Source organism: Lolium rigidum, chromosome 4 (assembly GCF_022539505.1).
Source record: "Lolium rigidum isolate FL_2022 chromosome 4, APGP_CSIRO_Lrig_0.1, whole genome shotgun sequence".
Taxonomy (NCBI): domain Eukaryota; kingdom Viridiplantae; phylum Streptophyta; class Magnoliopsida; order Poales; family Poaceae; genus Lolium; species Lolium rigidum.
The window spans coordinates 234,984,197-234,996,949 of NC_061511.1; the positions used below are offsets into that span (position 1 = coordinate 234,984,197).

The window sequence follows — 12,753 nt, forward strand, 5'->3', positions numbered from 1 at the left end:
CGGCGAAGGTGACATCCTGAATCTTCTCTATGCCCATGGTTGTTAACGAGGAGACGGCCTAGCAAATATTGCAGTCTCTTCACAAACAAAACTATTTGGCGGTTCCTTTCTTTCTTCCAAAAGTGGAGCGAGGATTTCTAGGATCATTTTTCAGCATGTTCAGAACCTGTGCGGTGTACTGTATCGAGCTTGTTAACAGCGTGATTCAACAAGCATGTCATGGACCAGGCAAAGTGTCTTCGCAAAACGTAGCTTGCAACTGAAAACTAATGCAGATATATAAGGGGACAAGCGGAAATCATGAAAATGAAGGAAGATTTTATACTATTTGCTAACAGTACAGCATGTATATGTACGTCCAATGACGCTGTCCAAAATGCATACGAATGCTAAGCTGAACAGTCTAGTTACTACTCATCTAGGTAGACAAACAAATGGCACAAGTACACAACACATGACTGTACATGAGCATGATAATATCACAGCTTGGTAAAGAAGATAACAGCGAAACATCCCCTCTTTTGCATTCTATACCCTTACAGCGCACCATTGCTGCGACATTTTCAAATTTTCAGCTTTAACCACATGCAATCTGGAGGAATATGACGACCTCAAGAGGGAGGCCCAGATCAAACCAAGCTTTCCTGTTGGAGTAAACCATCCACCATATGTGGGTAAAGGATGTAACTGCTTCTCCACTCGTTATTTTGACTGACATGATTCAGAGAAAGATCTATAGTTGACTAGTAGTAACCAAAATCATGGCCCAACTTGAGAATTCAAAGGGTCTTTAGCTAGAAATGTCAGCTGCCAATTTTCCTCGTCTTTATCTCCCGCAGTACTGAGTTTTTTGTTCTCTCATCTACAGCTTCTAGCACAAGAACCACATCCTGTGCCACTATATCATGCATGAAGTGACCACAATCAGCCTCATCATAGTAACGTGTCAAACGGAATAAATCCAAGGAAGCTAATAACATGGCATATCCTTTGGAAAGGATGGTCTGGGAGGTTATGTTAGCTAATAACCCTAAACACTTACTTCAGTCTGCAAACAAGGCTAGGTTCTATATACACATAGTATGTCAATACAGTACAAACAAGGCGTGGATTCTTCCACCCATACAATTGACTCGTGGCAGGGAAGACGGCCGGATACAACAAAACATCTCAAGCTCACAAATTGGTTAAACAACTATGTTTCCCTCGTGCGAATTCATTTCAAGTAGCAGGAGCATTGGTGGTCATGAGTCTCCAAGAGTTAACCTCAATAAAAACTGGCGAATAACTCCTCAGGCATAAATGGTTGATAACACCAACTTGGCTCGATCACAGGGAATCTGTTGTTGTTTATAAAATAATAATTAAGTTTTATCTGAAGCAATGAATATGAATAGTAATTGTTAACGCAAATGGCCAAATGGATTTCTCTCATAGCAGCACCCAGTACATGTACAAGGAAGACATGGGCTTTTGGGCCTAAAGGCTAAAAGGGAACAAAGGCTATACATAACATGAGGCAAACGGGCGAGGCGGCGGGCCGGCCATGGCGGTGCGGTGGGGCGGCTAGGCGCAGCAGCGTGGGAGACGCCGGCGCCCGCCATGGGGTGCGGTGGGGCGACCAGGCGCAGCCGTGTGGGAGACACCGGTGAGACCCACGTGGGCCCGTTCTGGGCCCATTTCGAGCTGAGGCGGCCTGCTCTGCGTCTAACGACAGTGAGCTTCTCCTGCTCGGCTTCCCGATGGCTCGCCTCCTCCTAGGCCTACCGGCTGGTGGTATGGGGGCTATAGGCGTGGCTTTGAATAAAGATGGTTGTCCTAGGGTTTTAACTCACACCAAGATGATGATCTATCGGATGCGAGTTCTCGGATCTGGCTAGAGTGTCGTGTTCTGGAAGGCTCCGTCGACGAACTTCATTCGGCGATTTATGCCTGAAGTTTGCTGGATCGGGTGGGATTCTTCGTGTGCACCGCTGTTTTTCTCTGGCCGTTTGGTTTCAGAGGGAGCGTTGCGAAGTTCTGCTGGTTGTTAGCATCATGGAGCATGCTTTGTTGTTCCATGGTTAAGTCAGTAGGGGGAATGTCATTGAGGTCGAGATCTGAGGACTAGCTATGGTGGTTCCAGTCTTCGTGACGACGAGGAATTGGCTTGGTGCTTTGTGGCTTGGAGCTGCGGCATCGTAAGTGTGGGCGTCAGCACATGAGAAATTCATTGTGTTACCTCTCAGGGTGAAAATCCAAGACATAGTCTTAATTAGTTGTGTCTGGCAATTCCCTTGTTGAAAGGCATTATTTTGTGAGCGAGGACTTTCTCCAGGGTGAAAAACCTAAGATCTTTGATCGGATGACGACGTCGTTTGTGCACTGTTTCCTTCTTGGAGATGTCGCTTTTGAAGGAGTTAGACTTCTGGTGATGTCTTGGTGGTGTTAACGCTGCTGTTTCAAGAAATAAACCACTGTAGCGGGACTTTTTTCTGTTGTATTTCATCGTTTCTTTTGTTGGGTGCATCCGTAATTATGTTAGGACAATGCTTTGTTGCAGATGCTAGATGCAACTGCCAATATATGCTTTCTATGGAAAAATGTGTGAAAGATTCAAGGTGTTGCTACTTGCTGTTGTTGTTAACCTTGGCTTTCTCCTGTGAGGTCCAACGGTCACGCATCTAGGGATTTATTGACTGGCTTTGGTTTCTTCCGCTCCATGGACCATGCAGCGGACGGACGGAAGGATGGAGGCCCAGAACCAGATGCCCTTTTCCATGACGCCTACGGAACGGTGGAGAAATCCAGCACCCGGTTCGTCTTCTAGCCATAGATCCAGCTTCACTTTCACCCCCATCAACCATGGAAGAATCACGTCAAAAAAAAAAAACCATGGAAGAATCCAATGTACTCCAGTGGGCAAGTCGTCCCCGCCCTACTGAACAAAGACCCCGTAGTAACAGCGACATGCAGACTATGCAGTTGGCACTTGGCACGCACACTCGACTCTCTCAGCACTCCGCGGCCATGCCATTGGTGTGAAGTGAAACTCTCATACCATGAGGCAAGCCTGAGGCTTGATTGCTATGTTTCGATAAAACTTTGCGTCGTTTAGGATTCGATAAACTTTGGTGTCTGCGAGAAGCTACCGCGCCGTGATGTGCTAGTTTCGACGTCGAGGGAGACCGCCTTTTTTGGGTCTCAAGTGGTCGGCTGGTGCAGCGAAATTCCGTGTCTTGGGAAATCTGTGGAGTAGGACTCACCACCATCCATTTGACAAAGCGAAAGAAATCACCATCGGAACATTGGACCATGGAGAATGGCCCACTAAGGAGGCATCATTTACCTGGGCAAAGCAAAGTGACGCTACTACCATGGCGTACAGATTCGGCGACGGTGACGGCCTTGCAAATACTGCAGTGAGTCTCTTCCCAAAGGAAACAGATATCACGGTGCATTTTCCTTCCAAAAGTGGAGCAAGATTTTTCTAAGATCGTTTTTCAGCATGCTCAAACCTGATGCTGTCTACTGCATCGAGCTGTTTAACAGCGTGCACAGATTCAATAAGCATATCATGGACCAGGCAGACTGTTTTCGCAAAACGTAGCATGCAATTGAAAAGTGAAAACTAATGCAGATAAAGGGACAAGTGGAGATCATGAAAATGAAGGGGGCATATACTCCTTACGAACAGTACAACATGTATGCACGTCTAATGACGTTGTCCAATACTCCATGTATCATATAAATTCTAAGCTGAACAGCCTACTTACTCATCTAGGTAGACAACACATGGCACAAGTACACAACCCATGACTGTACAGGACCATGATTTCACAGCTGGGTAAAGGAGACAACAGCATCGAATGCACAACGAAACATCCTATAGTTTGTATTCTCTACCATGATACACCGTTGCCGCTACACTTCTGAATTCTCAGTTTCAACCACTTTCGATCTGAAGGAATATAACGATCTTAAGAGGTAGTCCCCAAACCAAACCAAGCTTCCTGTTGGGAGTAAAACATCCACCATGTGGGTAAAGAACCCTAATCCCAAAACCATGGTCCCCATTGCGAATCCAAAGGGTCTTTTAGCTAGAAAAGTCATCAGCCGATTTTCCTCTTCTTCAGCTCCCGCAGTACTGAGTTTTTTGTTTTCTCATCTACAGCTTCTAGCGCCAGAATCACATCCTCTGTATCACCATCTTTTGGCCTTTCAACACGGCTGGAGGAGGCATTCTTTACACGATCCTGGCTGGACTTACCTTTTGGAGGCCCTACCGACCCCTTGGCGGTAGTGCGTCTTTGACTGCTATTTGGAGAGCTGACATTTCTCATCAACACATCAACGATGTTTCGTTTCAGTGGACCATCTTGCTTGATACCTTTGTTCAGAATTCCAGATGTCATATCCTCATTTGCAGCATCACTATTGCCTACATCAGGTTTTTCAACCATCGTCTCGGGGTCTGTAACTTTGTGAGCTGCAACTGAGCTCCCATTTCCCTTGGTGCCATTTTTGCTAGATGCTACTCTTGTGTTATGCCGCTTACGATCAAACCATTTGTTAACCTGTTAGCAAAACGCCTTAGTGAGGGTTTGTTCAATGGCAAGACAACTGTCACATGCAACTGGAAATTCATGAAAAAGAGGTACAAACCTGATGTAATGTCAGACCTACTTCTTGTGCCAAGCTTTCCTTAACAGCACGGCTAGGATATTGATCTGCTGTGAATTGCTCCTGTAGCCTCTGCAAAAAATGAAGTGATTGCGGGTCAATCAAACTTATGATAGCAATATTGCTGGCTAATAAGTTTGTTCGGCTCATTTTTAACAAACTAACATCACTGATATAGGAAGAAAGTATGCCACCGTACCTGATAAATTATTGGCCCATATTTTCCTTTCGGGACTGAACTATTGCTTCCATTAGGGGTAAGGAGCTCTTCTTCATGTTTTCCATTCACCAAATCATGCAAGCTTTGTTGACCTTGAGCACTTTGCGGAGTGAATTCATTACTCTGGCTCACAAAAGAACCTTCTTCACTTTGTTTCCCATTGTGCTTTTCAGGTGTGTTTTTCTCAGGTAAATCTTCACCATGAATCGAATCAAATGGTGCTTCCCGGTTAGCATCCTTCGATTTCAGCAAGACGAGGAAACATATAAGCTCATAAACCAGTGAAACACGTACATGTATGCGCACACAATAGCAAAGATGTACTTGATAATTGAGTTACTAAATTCCGCTTAACAGAAAAATTGAAGGAAACAGTTTAGTATTAGCTCATACTCCTATATTATTACACAATAAGAAAAACTGAAGGCAACAGTTCAGTATTAGCTCATACATTATTACACAATAAGAAAAATAGAATGCAACAGTTCAGTATCAGCTCATATATTATTACACAATAACTAAATTTAAGACAGAGCTATAAGTATCTAGTTCTATATTAGCAGGCTCTCATGTCTGTCTATGCTCACATTCTAATTTATGTTGAGCATCCCGATGATGGCTTAATTTTCTGAATAAGGCAATCACTCTCCCAGTTGACAGTAAGGTAAATAAAGATATGAAAATCTTTCATCAAGGACAAAAACATTATCAGAACAGGTGCTTAGATATGCACACATGCAAGTTGAGGGTAAAAGACTGAACCTGCCGTTTCCCTGAAGATGGTAAAACCACATATTGGCCACAGTCATCAGAGTCAGATGTGAAGTCTGATTCACCTTGTTTCTCTTTGATATCTTTGTCTGAATCAGGACCTGCTGATGTGAAGTCTGATTCACCTTGTTTCTCTTTTATATCTTTGTCTGAATCAGGACATGCTGGATCATAGTCATCATCCTCCGAGTCCTCAGAAGGTAATCCAAGGTCATCAACTTTCTCTTTCCCCTTTACATGTTCCAAATTATCAGAAGAGACGATAAAATTGGAGTCATCAGAGTCTGACTCGTCTGAACATGATTGCTTCTTCTCAATATCTTTATCAGAATCAGGACTTGTTGGATCATAGTCATCATCCTCAGAGTCATCAGAAGGTAATCCAAGGTCAGCAACTTTCTCTATGTTTTCCAAAGGTTCTAGGTTTCCAGAAGAGCCATCTTGTTTGATAGCTTCGTTTTTACATGCATTAGGTTTTTCCAACATCGTCTCTTTGGGGTCTGCAACTTCCATGCGAGTTACCACTGAGCTCCTCTTCCTCTTGTTGCCATGGTTTTCCATGCGAGTGCCATTCTTGGTAGCAGCTACTCTTGCGGCACTACGGGTACTTTCAAACCATTTGTTAACCTGTTAGCAGAAGCCATTGTGGGTTTTTTTGCTCAATGCTAAGTCAACTGTCACATGCAATTGGAAATTCATGAAAAAGACGTACAAACCTGACGAAATGTCAGCCCTAGTTCTTGGGCCAAGCTTTCTTTAACAGCACGGCTAGGGTATTGGTCTACTGTGAAATGCTTATTTAGCCTCTGCAAGAAAAATGAGGTGTTAGCAACTACAACCAAACTTCGGTTAGCAAAGCTAGTCCCACCGTTTCTGACAAATATAAAACCAGGAAGAGATGAGAATAATCATTGTACCTCATTGATTACTGGACCAAATTGCCGTTTCTTAGCTTTACTATTGCTGCCATCAGAGGTAGGCTGCCCTGCATGTAGACCATTTACTAAACCATGAATTCCATCAGGATGCAAGCTTTGTCGAGTGCTATTCTGCTGCACAGCCCGTGCTCCTCTGGAGCTATTGCGTGCAAATGAATCCACTTCATTTCGTTCTTCATCATCTTCTTTGAATGTGCTCTTCCCAGACCACTCTTCACCATCACTTGAATCAGATGGGGCGTCCCCATAAGCATCCTTTTGGTTTCAGCATGAAGAGGAAGCATGTCAAGTTCATAACCCAGTAAAACACATTCATCCATGTGCACCCAACATTTCTACATAAAAGTTGAGTTACTAAATTCTGCTAGACAACTGTACTAGATGTAATAGTTTGGCATCAGTTCAAAAGCTCATGCTGTTCCACAAAGCCTTGCAATAGAAAAATTCAAGAAAGGGCAGATCAACATCTACTACATATATTTGCTAAATTATCAAGGTATGCACATATTCCTAGTTATAGTTATCGCATTCTAATCATGTCGATCATCCCCATGAATGTTTTTAAATCTTGGAACTGCTGGATTTACCTATGTTTCCTGAATAAAGTAAGGACATCACTGGTAATTGATAAAAAAATACACCATAGGCTTTCGCAGGGCCAGAAAGGCAGAAACATCGGCAAAATTATTGTCAAAATATGCATGCAGGCAGGCAAGTTGAGGGCTTACATCATACAGTTTTTTGTAGTCCAACTTTTGAACCTGCCTTCTCCCTGAGGGTAAAATTAAATCTGAGTCGATTCCAAGATCCTTAGAAGTGAGATGAGACATTGCTGTGTTAGGCTGAACAGTGGCTCCCTCTATGTCATTACTATGATCTCCGACCTTAGGACCTGACGAAACTTCATCCTGACCACAAGACTTAGCAATCTCAGCACAGAAATCATCAGAGTCCGATGTGAAGTCTGACTCATCTTGCTTCTCTTGGATATCTTTATCTGAATCAGGACCTGCTGGATCATAGTCATCATCTTCTGAGTCCTCAGAAGGTAATCCAAGGTCATCAACTTTCTCTTTCTCCTTAACATGTTCTGAGTTGTCAGAAGAGGTCATAAAATTTGAGTCATCAGAGTCCGAATCTTCACCCTCATCCTCTTCTGATGATACTTCTACATGACCAGCCACATGCTCTTCAGCAATATTAGGGTCAAAGTCATCATCTTCAGAATCGTCCGATGGAAGATCAGGTACATCATTTTGCATCTGTCCGTGTGCCACAGCAGCTGCCTCAGGAAAAACTTTCTGCAAAAAATTATGTAGTAGCAAAGTTTATGTAGTATCATGGTGGAATATTGTTTAGACTCAGTAGCTATGAAACAAGGACAATCTTAAGTATTCTTAACAGCCAAACTGTTACCTCCCAAGAGTCATCAATGGAAAGATCGGTCCCTTGGAGTTCATTTATTATGTCTATACAATCTATCTTGCAATCACATGCAGGGCAAAGCCATCCTTCATCTCCCGCTGGGACTACAAGGGAATGGATCTCATGAATGAATTAATAGTAGAGATAGCAGAAACTTAGATATAGTAACAGATAGGGAAATAAATCTTACTATCTTTAGTCAGTAAAGGGGGGTTTAAACAGTTCTGGTGGAATCCTCTGTCGCAAACTCCGTCACAGAGAATGATGTCATTATTCAATGTAACGTCTTGGGTACTACAGGTGGAACAAACAATCTGCAAGATGGGGAAGCATGGTCACTGACTAAAATGCTAAACATAACAGAACACTACATTAGTAAAGATAATGTGTTTACATACATCATCGCAAGATATCTTTCCTTCAGAATCAAACAAAGATTCCTGGAGTTTCCCCACAGATAGAAGATGGTCAAGACTCTGGAAAGCTTCTCGTATTCTCAATTTACACCGCACAATTTCCGCCTTGGCTCGTTCCAGCTCCTTCTCGGGCCTTATCTTTTCCAAACTGCATGTTTGTATATGGGTGACTAACATTTTTATTTTCCAACTTGCAGTACAACGAACTCACAACTAAAAATATCCAAGAACTGTGTCCTCGAACATGAACATTAAGCAAAAACAAGAGAAAAGAAATGCTCTTGCACCTCAGATAAAATAGGATCCAAATAAGAATGTAAATTTTACTGAACCCAAAATCATTTATTACCACTGGCACTGAGGATAATTTGAACTTTTAGCTGTACACGAATCACATATATCCTCTCAAGACAGAAAGACTTCAATAGAGATACAACGATAAAACCATGATAAAGTGTTTACTACGATGAGCGCTCAAAGTTCCTTTTTCTTTCTTTTCTCAAAAGACAAAAATATCAAGTGGAACCTCAGGCCCAAAGAGATTCACGACACAACAGATTGAGATATAGAAAGTTAGACCTCAGGAATTGTAAGTGTATTCCTCAAACTAAATGTACACATGGTGAAACACATCCATCAATTTTAAACTTATCTAAACATCCACATGGTTGATTAAATGGCATTTAAGAGGAAAGACCAAAAGAGGTAGTGTTTTAGCTTAATACCGCAGCTCCGTTATCTTGTAACATTTTTTAGTAATTTTGGGACAGTTCAGAGTATCTATACTATACAGTGGGACCAAGTTAGTTGCAGCAGATCTTACCAATTCTAGTAAACATATATATTATAGCTCCAGAAAAAGAAGTTGCATATAAGTTAACATATATAATATCAACGCCGATAGGGCTTATCCAATGGCTAGATGGGGCATAGATACCCACAGGAATAGATTCGCACACTCATCTAATCGTAGGATCACGGGAACAAACAGTAGTAAACGTTCAGGGTTGAAGTCGTAACGGTAGACGCCATCGACGTTATAACAAGAGCACAAATCTGTTATGGTAGCCGCTTTCCTTTACACTTATTATATAGCATATTTTTGTAGGGAAAAATATTTTTTTGACAAGACTACACGGTGTGGTGTGGTTCAATAGACCGCCCTCTTCTTTTTTACCCCGCACCGTCCCTGTGTCCACATCAAGAATCCTAAATATGTAAATAGGTCACGGCAAGGCCGACGCATCTGGAGTGTCACGTCCACAAGCTGTTGCCGCTCCCGTGAGGTCATGTCCTGGTGTACTTCAACTGACGCAAGGGGATTTAATTATAGGAAAATGGCAGCATCATCAGCAGTAAAAATCCTAAAAAGGTCCTAGCATGGATCAGCGACCCAGCACAGCACGGGCTGTAGTTGTACAGAAGAGGCTGAAGTGACGCGCGGGAAAATAGCAAACACCATGCACGGCACCGACACATACAACTTGCTGTCACGGCTAGCACTCGCACCGTTTGCCTTTTGCGAGTACAAAAGCCACGGGCCGCATATGGCATGCTCTGCCACCGCGCCACATTTTTTTACGGAAGACATGGAGCTACCACTTGCGAATGAATAGGAACAGCCTGGTATAACGTTTGCCCAGACTAACAAACTAAGTTCGCATCTCAGACGAGGAGAGCAGTTATCTCAAAATTCTAGGACGCTCAACCTATGCGTACCTAGCCATGTAGGTAGTAAATCCGCGTCGGGTTTTCTAAATAGGGGGATAGCTACCCACTATTTTGCTATATAATATATAGAAAAGGTAAAATAAAGGTTCAACTAAATGTGACAAGAATGTAAAGGTGAATTCAGGAGAAGATGCTAGCAAATCAAATATAGTATGTGAATTGAGGCGACAAACCTTTGCCTTTTCCATCCTTCACTGGCATATGCTTCAAGTAGACTTTGCTCATAGTTCATCCGATTCAAAACATACCTAACTCGCTTACGAATTGTCGAGAACTCATTGCCCGAACTTTTCTTCACGGGTTTACCCTTTTTAGTTTTCTTTGCAGCTGGTTTTACCACAGTGTGTACAGGGTCACTGGGTGGCTTTTTTGCAGCCTTTTCTGTTAGAGTGTGCACAGAGTCACTAGGTGACTTCTCTTCTGATACTGTGGATCCTTTCCTTCCCCTGTTAGCTGCCCTTTTATAATTTCTCCTTTCACCCGGTGACTGGGATGTGTATGTGAAACTTTGATGCTTAAAGGTCTCAGTGTTCTGGCTAGAGTTTGCATGATTCCCATCCTCAAGAATGTCCTCAGCAGGACCAGGAGCAGTGCTTTTGTCCATCGGGTGGGGCAAGGAAATTACTCTATTCTAATGAATAATAAACGCAGTTTCGGAGAAATGTCTTCTTGAGGACAGCAAGTGCGCACTGAAATAGGAACCTCTACAAAGTTGCGCCCAATTAAACAGCACCTGCAACAAGTAAATAGAGTATTATCAGCATTGGTGATTGTAAGGACTGATCGAGTTATAACTTTACATTGATAACCCTGCATCTTTAAAAAAAAAATGAAGGAGGAGCCTCGTTGTTTTTTAATTAAGGAAGAGGCGTGGACTCCGAGTCGGACTCGGACTGGCTGGGAAACGCCACCGCGTCCCTGCCACTGGGATAAGAACCCATCCACTCTACATCTTAAAACACTGGATAATAAACGCAGTTTCAGAGAAATGTCTTCTTGAGGACAGCAAGTGCGCAGTGAAATAGGAACCTCTACAAAGTTGCGCCAAATTAAACAGCACCTGCAACAAATAAAAAGAGTATTATCAGCATTGGTGATTGTAAGGATTGATCGAGTTATGACTTTACATTGATAACCCTGCATCTTTAAAAAAAAACATTGAAGGAGGAGCCTCGTCGTTTTTTAATTAAGGAAGAGGCGTGGGACTCCGAGTCGGACTCGGACTGGCTGGGAAACGCCACCGCGTCCCTCGAGTCGGACTCGGACTGGCTGGGAAACGCCACCGCGTCCCTCGAGTCGGACTCGGACTGGCTGGGAAACGCCACCGCGTCCCTGCCACTGGGATAAGAACCCATCTGCTCTACATCTTAAAACTCTGGATTTAAATCCAGTACAGTAAATTTATTTCATTCACCAATACGAATTGTGCATCATATTAAGTTATTCCCGACACAGTATGAACCCTAGTAACAATTTGCGCACATCTTTATAGCGCAGCGCTGAACATGAATGGGTGCTAAAATTTCCCTGCTGCCAAGACGTGTGAGTTCGCCTGGATGGCAACTATTGACACCGGCAGACAACTGGCCAGCGATATCGGCAATGTACTACCATTTTAGCACCTAGACCATCCTGGAATTCGCTACCGGTAGAGACCAGCTTCCACAGTTCGTCTATTCACAAGATCATCTCAAAATTCCAACAGCACGAGACCACCCTGGAATTCTCTACCGGTAGTTGAAAGCTATTTCTTCCCTTGCTTAATACCTGAAAGGGGACAGGGTTCCAACCTGCCCCGACCAAATGGCAAGCAATTGGGGTTTTGTGGTTCCAGAACCGACCAGATCAACAAAGTTCCTAGCCGGTATTGTCCTAAGCCCCGGATCTCTAGCACGACCGGGACCAAAGGGAAGTTCGAAACCCTAGAAACCAGGCCCCTTCTAAACTGAAACCCGGAACCGACAAATCCACAGCACCTGCACAACCGACCAGCCCTACACAGCCGCCGCTCAACCCCAACACAGCAGAACGCCGGCGTGCAGACCACCGCAAACTCCCCGATCTCACGGAGAGCCGCTGCCTCCGCGAGGCGAAATCTACCGCGAAAACATTTTGGATTTGGGCGAAGAGGCGGGAACTGGGAAACGGGCTCGAGGTAGCGGGCGGGAAAAGGGAAGCTATAGGGGCGGGGCGGCGCGGAGGAGGGCGTGGGGACAGGGTGCTCACCGCGGTAGCCGCCGGCGCCGGCGCCGCCAGGAGAGGAGGGCCTCCTCTGGCGAAGCTCGACGGCTGTCTCCTGTGTGTCCCGGGCGGCGTGAGCGAGCGATGACCGATGAGGACGCCAGCCGAGGAGTGCTTAAAAAGAAGGAAGAAGGCCACGCTGCGTGCGCGGCGCTTGTCCGTTTGCTCGCCGCCCAACTACCTCGGTCAGCGGAGATTATGGCCTTTCGGCCCGGCCACGGCCCATTTCGGCCTGCCAGTGAATAAGGCTCTAGACCCGAGAGCAGAGAAAACTCTAGTCTAGGGGAAAAAAAACCTTTTCAAAGGTGACATTCACGCTTCTCTGTATTTTTTCTTCGGTTTTTTTATA

The 12,753-nt window shown here is 44.1% G+C and overlaps 1 protein-coding gene across 2 annotated transcripts; it reads right to left on the reverse strand.

Moving 5' to 3' along the window:
- Window positions 1–3,634: 3,634 nt before the first annotated feature.
- On the reverse strand, window positions 3,635–12,483 carry LOC124707296 (homeobox protein HOX1A-like). Of its 2 annotated transcripts, none has more exons than XM_047238957.1 (12): window positions 12,390–12,483; window positions 10,337–11,223; window positions 8,415–8,580; window positions 8,207–8,330; window positions 8,008–8,120; window positions 7,320–7,892; window positions 6,571–6,846; window positions 6,370–6,459; window positions 5,645–6,280; window positions 4,862–5,119; window positions 4,645–4,734; window positions 3,635–4,556 (listed from the first exon to the last, which is right to left on the reverse strand). In XM_047238957.1, the coding sequence occupies exons 2-12, from the start codon at window positions 10,765–10,767 to the stop codon at window positions 4,092–4,094; spliced, it is 3,222 nt and encodes a 1,073-aa protein (XP_047094913.1). In that variant the 5' UTR covers window positions 10,768–11,223; window positions 12,390–12,483; the 3' UTR covers window positions 3,635–4,091. The 2 variants fall into 2 exon arrangements, with proteins under 2 accessions (XP_047094913.1, XP_047094914.1); XM_047238958.1 differs by lacking the exon at window positions 12,390–12,483 and having other exon boundaries at window positions 10,337–10,896; window positions 11,193–11,213.
- Window positions 12,484–12,753: the final 270 nt, after the last annotated feature.